Source organism: Centroberyx affinis, unplaced genomic scaffold (assembly GCF_046629955.1).
Source record: "Centroberyx affinis isolate AG114_WGS23_722 - 3 ecotype Tasmania unplaced genomic scaffold, CSIRO-AGI_Caff_v1 ptg004842l_1, whole genome shotgun sequence".
Lineage (NCBI taxonomy): Eukaryota > Metazoa > Chordata > Actinopteri > Beryciformes > Berycidae > Centroberyx > Centroberyx affinis.
The window spans coordinates 20,706-30,170 of NW_027282365.1; the positions used below are offsets into that span (position 1 = coordinate 20,706).

At 41.4% G+C, this 9,465-nt stretch overlaps 1 protein-coding gene across 1 annotated transcript; it reads left to right on the forward strand.

The window, feature by feature from the left end:
- The first annotated feature begins 858 nt into the window (after positions 1-858).
- On the forward strand, positions 859-2,000 carry LOC139666163 (stonustoxin subunit beta-like). Its single transcript, XM_071545287.1, has 2 exons — positions 859-874; positions 1,459-2,000. The coding sequence occupies exons 1-2, from the start codon at positions 859-861 to the stop codon at positions 1,998-2,000; spliced, it is 558 nt and encodes a 185-aa protein (XP_071401388.1).
- Positions 2,001-9,465: the final 7,465 nt, after the last annotated feature.

Consider the following 9,465-nt stretch of genomic DNA (forward strand, 5'->3'; position numbering starts at 1 on the left):
ACTTTCTGTCCCCTATGAACTGTTTTCTGCTTTCTATCAGGATATTTCATTATTTCCCTCCTTGCTGTCTCCGTTGTTGAGACCTAAAATACCAAAAAGGATTTCTAAGATTCTGCAGCAAACTGATCCAAGAACTGCCAAACTGACCAAATGAAAGCACAAAGCAGATCACTGGAGCAACAGTTTGGAGTGGTGACCGCTGCAGTTTTTACTAAAATTAAATCACGTTATCACACCTAACATCAGAGCAGATAGTGATTATCTAACATGAATCTTGTTTTAAACAGGAAGTTTACACTGAGAGCTTGGCTCTCTTTTCCAGAAAACACTTGTGTAGAAAAACAGGAAAAAATAATTCTCAGTAATAAACAATAAATAAACCATACATCAATGGAAAGTTAAAACTAAACTGTGTGTGTGTGTGTGTGTGTGTGTGTGTGTGTGTGTGTGTGTGTGTGTGTGTGTGTGTGCAGGCTGTCAGGCTGTCTGCTCACAGAGGAAGGCTGTGCTTCTCTGGCCTCAGCTCTGAGCTCCAACCCCTCCCATCTGAGAGAGCTGGACCTGAGCTACAATCATCTAGGAGCCTCAGGAGTGAAGCTGCTCTCTGCTGGACTGGAGGATCCACACTGGAGACTGGACTCTCTCAGGTATGGAGAGGCAACGTCTGCTAGAAGGCTGAGAGTCACACACATTTTCTCTGTCACACTGAGAAGATGAGGAATATTGATTAATGTCTAACAGCAGTTATGACTGATGCTGTATGGAAACTCATTCATATTGAAGGTTATTAAATGTCCATGTTTCCATCATCAAAGAGAATCTGCTGGTCTGACTTTGTTTATTCCCCCAGTGTGGACCATGGTGGAGTGCAGAGGTTGAAACCAGGGTCTGAGGAAATGTAAGTGTGTATTTAGTTTGATTCATGAAAACAAAGCAACACACATTCAACTAAACATCGAACAAAAAGTTTGGAACTTTGTGTTTGGTAGATTATTTCTCTGTTGTAACAATGCTTCTTGGCAATACATTTTATACCGTTGGAAAGCCTGTTTATTTCCCTTTTAAATGGAGCCTCATTTGTAAGGAACATGCATTTGTGGGATGAGCAGCACAGCTGAGTATGTGGGTTGCGCTCATGTAAAATTTGCCAAATCTTCTCTGCCAATGCCAAACAGCTTAGTCTGCTGTTGCTATATTATAATGACGGTAACGCACACCCTCTCGTGTAATATTGCTTAATTATGTATTTAGTTATTAATTTGTAACCCGTTCATATTATCATTAGTCTCTTTTCATCATATTTTGCTAATTGTTAAACCGTATGTCAATAAATGAATATATAATTATTCACAATAATTAACAGTCAACTTGTTAATAAATCAACAAATAATTAACACAACAGGTGTATTAGATGATAATCTGCTGCTGTATTGAGTCTTGTTCTCTCATCAGATGCCTGTGAACTCACACTGGACCCAAACACAGCACACAGAAAGATCTTCCTGTCTGAAGACAACAGAAAGGTGACAAAGGTGAGAGAGGAGCAGCCATATCCTGATCACCCAGAGAGATTTGACTCCTGGAAACAGCTGCTGTGTAGAAATGGTCTGACTGGTCGCTGTTACTGGGAGGTCGAGTGGGAAGGAGTGGTTCATATAGGAGTGACTTACAAAGGAATCAGTAGGAGAGGAGAGGGTGCTGATTGCAAGCTTGGAGGGAATGAAAAGTCCTGGAGTCTGGAATGCTCTGATGAGAGTTACTCTGTCCAGCACAATAACAGATTAACAGACATACCTTCCTTCTCCTCCTCTGGCTCTAACAGAGTTGCAGTGTATCTGGACTGGCCTGCTGGCTCTCTGTCCTTCTACAGAGTTTCCTCTGACACACTGATCCACATCCACACCTTCCACTCCACATTCACTGAACCACTCTATCCTGGGTTTGGGTTCTGGTCCTGGTGTGAGTCTGGGTCTGATTCTTCAGTGTCTTTTGTCAGATAGAGGAGGGAGAGAGAAACGCTCACACTGCTGACCAAAGACAGCTGCTGAGATGATAGTTCACTCTGTACAGGATCACACATTTTAACAATTTATTTATGTCCACACAGAAGAAAACGTACAAGGACACAAATATTGAAGGTGCAGTAAAGTACATTCACAAAATCATGGACCAGTGGCATAGATCTTCACAATACAAAACATAATACTCAGTTCTCAGGGGTATAAGTAGCAGCGTCTCCGCCATATATGGCGGCTGCCAATAATAGCAGAGACAGCACAGTACTTTGCAAGCCGTTTAGCCTTTTTGGGCATCCCAAGTTGTTGAAGCCCTCTTACAACCAACCTGTGAGTGTGTCCTAGGCTGCCACATATGAAAACAAGTAGTCTGCACCTATAACCTAGCTCTAAGATGGTGTTCAGGAGCCGTTGGTATTTAATGACCTTGGTCATAAAGGCTTCCTCTAGGCTGGAGTCAAAGGTGCAGGCTGCCTCTAAAACAAACACTTCTTTGGACTTTTCATTAACCACTACAACATCTGGTGTATTGGCAGACAGATGTGAAAAAGAGCCTGGGTTACTGTTACAGAGATGAAACATGGAAGGTTTGACACAGGAATGCTTGTACATTCTCACTGAAGGTGAAAAATGGTTTGATAAGTCCTTCGCTATAAGGTCCACTATTCTGTCGTGACGTGCTGTACGTTCCTCTGTGAGCAGAACAGCCATTTAAGATGTGTGACATTGTTTCAGTGACCTGTTCTGTGGTGTGATGCATACAATGAGGAACCCGAGTAGTAGGAAACCAGATAGAGAGGTTGAGTCTGGTGGGAAGGACTTGTAGTCTGGCTTTTACTGTGAATGTGACGATGTCCTCATTGAGCACGGTGTTCTTAAGGAAAGAGTGAGAGACAGAATGATCAGTAAAGGGAAGACATGCAAGTTTTCCCTGAAGCTTAAGTCCAGTCCAGTGTTGTTGTTGTTGATGTTGGTGAAAATCCATAAGAGTTCGCCGGGTACTTGTGGAGGTTAGCAGGTAACTGTGTTCACCGTATGTGGCTGTTGCCTTGACGGAGGTGAGGGGGTCAGTTATAATGTCCTCTGAGACCCTCACAGTCCCAGAGTCAGACCGCGCCCACTCCAGGGACACTCCGGTTCGGACACAAAGATCGTTCAGATCTGGCCAATCTGACCAGACCCCAAAACCAGCAGAGTGGGTGTCAAGTTTTCCACTGGGTTTCCTTCTGAATCCAAGGAAGTGGGGCTCTGACTCCCTGGCCAGTGGGACCTTGCGTCTCCTTAGGTCCAAGAACAGGGAGAATCGAGCCAGCTCCCTAACATCCTCATCATCATTCAGCATGTTCAGAAGGTGGGAAATCCGCATGCTGGTATAAATCCATGCCACATTTGGTACCCCCAGCCCTCCCTCCCACTGGGGATGAAAGATAATGTCACGAGTGCTGTGTGTGTTGAGTCCAAGCCACTTTCACACTAAGCTCACTGTTTTGTCATTCATTTCACTTAGCACTTTCTGTTGGATGTGGACGTTGGAGAACAGATGTTGTACTTTAGACAGTGCCACCTGTCTAATGGCTTCCAACTTCATAGTCAGAGGCAGTGTGCATCTGTCAATCAAGTCCAACCTGGATGTGAACTCAGACAAGATGATGTTAACTTGCTCCTTCCATTCTCCTGCAATGTTGATTTTATGTCCAAGATAAGTGTATGTCTCATGGAGAGAGTATACACGTTTGGGTCTTGTTGCTACTGTGAACACAGGGCAAGTATCAGCTTTTGAGCGGTACCAACGATTCCCTCCACTCCTCCTCTCATACAGAACAGCACATTTTGTGTCCTTGACCTCCAGGCCTGACCATTCCAAAAATGAATCTGTCCTGGTGCATATTATTACATAGATATTATATAGATTTATGAGTTTTACTGTAAAGAACACATTAATCACTGTCAGCAGAATGTTTTCTATATTCAGGGAAACTGAACAGGGTTTTAACACGACTCAGCTACTGGAACATGAATATTTAATTTGGAAAATGAAATGAATGAAGTATGAAACCAGACAGAATCAAGTTGTTGTTTATGATTGACAGGTTAAAATATCTTTCTTTTGGATCTTTGTTATATTTGGTATTTTATTAATTAAAGGTTAAACATTGTTTTGTCTTCTTTTCAAATGAGTTTTGTTATGAATTTGTTTTTTATTTTAAAATGCAATTATTTTCCTAAAATAAACCAATATAATTCTCTGTTGTTGTCTATGTTGTGAGTCATGACTTCTCATAATGAAGGAAAATATAATCTGTCAACTGATTTACTTTGCTGACATTCAAGTTCACATATTTATTCTAAACATGAAGAATTATGAAGAAAAAACAAATCTATAGATCTGTCATCATGCCTACTCTGCTCACACTGTGTGTGTGTGTGTGTGTGTGTGTGTGTGTGTGTGTTTGTGTGTGTGTGCCTTTGTCCCCCAACATTGATTGACAGGACTATGTACACTATCGCCCAGCCCTACTAAGATAGTTTTTTTGGGCTGTAAAAGGTTTCTGGAGTAAAATTGACCGTATTTTGAGAGAGGATAGGTGAAGAAAGATCCAAAATGTGGTTTAAAGGGGGAATCATATGAAAATTATATGATTATGACTTAAAAAATTAGAAACTCTTCCTTGTCCCATGTGAATCCAGGATGGCTGCTCCTGGAGCTCTGTAGCTGCTGTTTAATGAAATGCTGCCCTCTGCTGGTCAAAGGAGAAAATACACATTACATTTCTACTGGGACAGAGTAGGTAGTATGGGCAGAAGTTAGTGCCAGCAGAGACTGAAGAATTTTTGATGCTTGAATTCAATCATGGTATGCAAAAATTAAAACTGAATTGCAGAATTTGAATTTGTATTGTCAAATCTGAAACTGAATGTCATGGTTTGAATTTTAATTAGGTCATTGTTGCTTTCAACTTTCAACTTTTATTTCAAACTAGTTTGAGGCTGTGAGTTATTGTTAAACTTGACTGTATTCTTGAAGCATGGATTTCAATCACATTTAAACTGATAAAATGTTTCTTTGACATATAAGTGTAGAGCTGGAGCGTATGCAGATTCAATAAATTAAAAGTCTCTGGCAAATGTGCAGCATGGGATCCACATGACCTGGAAGTCTCTAATAACTTGTGTGTTGTTTTTATTCATACTTCATACTTTTTATTTGGCCTAGCCTATTTGTTTTAGTTGAGTTATTTGTAACCTCTCCTCCTACTTTTATAATGTTAGGCTGTATAGGCCAATGAGATGCCTGAGGGGTTTTCCAGAGAGACGGTTTAAGAAATCCTAAACTTAATTCTGAATTCTGACTTGATTGAGCGAGACACAGCATAGCAGGAATTTTTGCTTCCAGAACAACTGATTCAGATTTCAGTGATCGGGTTTGATCAACTCCGGATAGGTTGAGACTGAACTCTGTGCGTTCACGGTGAACTTGTAAAGCCATCCTCAATCGAGCACTGAAAACAGGATTAATCATGGATTCAGAGGCGACAAGCAGAGCAGAGCGAACAGGAAATATTAATGATAGTTTATAGTGAATTTCAGCATATTAAAAAAAAATAATAATAAAAAAAATAACACATCAGCAACACTTGCGAGACTTGGCATGTCAAAAAATTGCAGATGGAGTTAATGCGTGAGTTAACGATCAAGTTTAAAGCTCCATCTCCTCCACTGTCCAGAGTTTTATTTTGTGTCTTTCTGTCCATTCAAAGCTGTGTGTGTGTGTGTGTGTGTGTGTGTGTGTGTGTGTGTGTGGTGTCATGAACCAAAAACACTCTCAATCCATTTCTCCAGGTTCATTTTCCAGCATCTCTCTGAGCCTTACCAAGAACAGGCCGTTTCTGTCTCCGTGTCTTTAAGGCTCATTAATATTAACGACCCTCCGTTCCCATTGGCTAACCGTTTCCAGAGTGAAACGTGAGACGCCGCGGCCCGGCGGCTACAGGTAGGGAAAACTCTCCGGTAATAAACAACGACAACCGCTCAACCGCTTTGAAAAAAACACTTTGTTAGTCTATTATTTCTTACAAAAATGATAATGAGCGAACCTTTGTGACGCCACAAAGTTATTGAAGTCCAAACGGCTCGTTTAGAGGCTCGCTGCACTAATATGGATTGTGTGGATTTAGTTTTGATACTTTCACCATGTTTAGATAGACCATCCAACTCCTTTATCACCACAGAGGAGAGAGGAGTCCTGCTTTACAACATATGGACCTTTAATGCTTGTTTTAGTCATTCAACATTTAACCGACCTCTGTGAACTAATGTTTAATTAATAGGAAAGATGCAACATATTGTCTGAATTGTACATTCTTAATTTTTTTAAATATTTAATTTAGTTGTAATCCAGGCGGCATGAAATGCACTTGGCAACAAAAAAAAGTATAAGAACATCATTCAAACTCATGGGATTTTATTTGCTTGTAACTACTTCATTTTCTTAATAGTAGCCTAAATGTAGGCCGAGGCTCATTTGACTTCCACTCTGTATCTAATTGGAATTGGCTGAGGCTGTGAAACAGGTGGGGGTCCAGCAGCATGTTTCACAGCAGCAGAGGAGCCGGCCCTTACTCTGAACAGTGGGAGATACCTGACGGCATGAAGGAGCTCATCAGAGCAACGACCCCCAGGACACAGCGCCTGTATAAAGGGAAGGTTTATCACATTCATAATTACTATTTATCTCTTATCTCTATGTACAATGTTATACAGAGAGCTTTCAGTAGAGAAAAAACAAAGGGCAATGCATAACGTTTGTGCAGAGGTGAGGGGGAAATGTGAGGCTGAAGGCTATTCAGATAAATTATTGACTCTTTTACAAACGGTAACGCTTGCCATGACATGCTGCAGGTGGCTGTGATAAAATATATCGGGGTCACCCTCTCTCGACGTAAAGCCCTGCAAATAATTTGAGCTTCCGTGTCAACAGGATCTTCCATGACAGGTTTAAAGCCTTTTTCCTAGAAAAGTTGAACGAACTGACTTGTGTGATGCTTAGATGCTGCAGCTCAGTCGGGTTTAACTCAAGTCAGCCTCAAGTCAACCTGCCACAGAGCAGGTTAGCTTGAGAACATCAGTTGCCATAGTAACTGATCTAGACTTTCTCTGATCTCAGTTTTTGGAACAGAAAATCACAGATTTCTGTGAATTCTGCATTAACAGGTCTGGATAACTTGCCAATCCTGCTTTCTGGAAAACCCCTCAGGACCACCCTTACAAAAAAGAAGTATACTTCAAGTTCATTTTATTAAGTAAACTTAAGTATTTTACATGAGTATCCCACCGGTATTTAATATGTACAGATAACAACTGATCACCGAAAACTGAGGTTTGGGGTTAGGTGTGTTTTCTGTGCTTGTTCATGACATGGAGATGTAGACAGCAAGCTAACTGTTAGCCTTGTTTTTAGCCTACTTGACATGTTCTCCACAGTCTGGCGAACCCAGCTAGTCTGACATTACATGCTATTCATCACTTTTGTATTTCGTTGTGAATTAACGTTATGTTCTTTGAATTTTTTTTTTAAATTTTTAAATTTTAAATTTTAAATAACTTGCCCTGCACGTGATTTCTAATTCAGTTTCATGACAGTATTGTATGGTGCTGTGTGGTGAACCTGCTGCATGGTAGTGACTGTGAGTCTAGCTGCCAGTCAGAGTTACACTGTGTTTCTAAACAGAAGCGTTTGTGGCTGCTGTGAACCAGGTCCACATTTAGTTTTGACAGATAAACTAACTGTAAGGCCTATGGCTTTCACCTTTACCAACAGCCTTTACGCCAGATAATACGGGGCAACAACGCGCTCACACTTGGATTCTTCTGCTGCTTAGGTTACTCACGGTTTGATGTTCTTGGTTGATGATCTTCTTATGCTGGAGTCCAAGCGGAGAGTTTGTGGTTGGAGTGTGTGTGTGCGATCGATGTATAAAAATAAAAAGGCAAAGCAACTCAAACAGAGCAGGGATTCGAGTTCAAATCAACAAACAAACAAAAAAAACAAATATTCGAAACAAACTCTTTCTACCATGCTCGTTAATCTATATTCTAGTACATGTGCATGCGTGCGTGCGTGCGTGCGGTTGAAAACCTTTTCTCTTTCTGGCGTTCTGCCTCCACGCGCACCTGATGCTTAATTAAAGTAAGCTATGCCGCTATTCACCTATGCCAACAGTAGGGGCGGCACTAATGTGAAACGGCTCCAACATAACCGGCCCCTATTGTTATGGGCTTGCTCTAATAACAATATACTAACTCAAAAAACAGGAGCCATAAGAAAAATGTTCAACACAAAAGATTAACTTGTGTCGTGCAATGTAAATACTTGTGAGAGGAGTGAAACAGGCATGGTGTTTATAAGCCTGCCTAATCTTCAGTACTTCAATTTGGGTTTGGCACCAGCAGGCAAATCTTGCTGATGGGCCTTTCAAGGATGTTGGTTTTCGTCTGAAGACGCACACTTCTCACAAGTCCTTTTGAGTCTGGCATTGCTTCCAGGACTCTAGCCAGCATCCAGGATCCTCTTGGTGCATTTGTGTCTGCTACGATCACAATGTCTCCCTTTTCAAAGTTCCTCCGGATGCGGTTCCATCTTTGACGTTCATTCATAAGAGGTAGGTATTCTTTTATCCATCTCGTCCAAAACAGATCTGATAGGTATTGTACTTGTTTCCAACGGCGTCTTGCATACACATCATCGGCCTGGAACACTCCTGGTGGAAGGATCGGCTGTTTCTTAAGCAACAACAGATGATTTGGTGTGAGTGCTTCCAGGTCGTTGGGGTCACTTGAAACTGTTGTGAGTGGACGGCTGTTAAGTATGGCTTCCACTTCACATATTACTGTATGGAGACTTTCATCATCCAGTGTTTGCTGTTTTGTGACTGAAAGCAAGGTCCTTTTGAGTAAACGGATTAATCGTTCCCATACCCCACCATGATGGGCAGCAGCGGGTGGATTGAATGTCCATTTGACTCCTTTCTGTTGCAGAGCTCTTTCTATCTTGTCCAAATTCCATGCTTTCAAAGATTCTTTTAGTTCTTTTTCGGTAGATATGAAATTGGTCCCATTGTCCGAACGCATTTCGCTCACTTGACCTCTTCTTGCGATAAAACGCCTGAGAGCATTAATGCACGAGTCTGTATCCAAAGAATGGGCTACTTCAAGATGTACTGCTCTACTGACTAAGCAGGTGAAAATGACTCCATATCTTTTGACTGTGGTACGCCCTCTTTTCACTTCAATCGGACCGAAGTAGTCCACTCCTACTTGTGTGAAAGGTGGTAGGTCGGGGGTTATCCTATCCTTTGGCAGGTCTGCCATCTTCTGTTCACCAACAGATGTATTAAGACGTCGACATATCACACATTCAGAAATAATCTTTCTTGACAATGAATTGGCACAT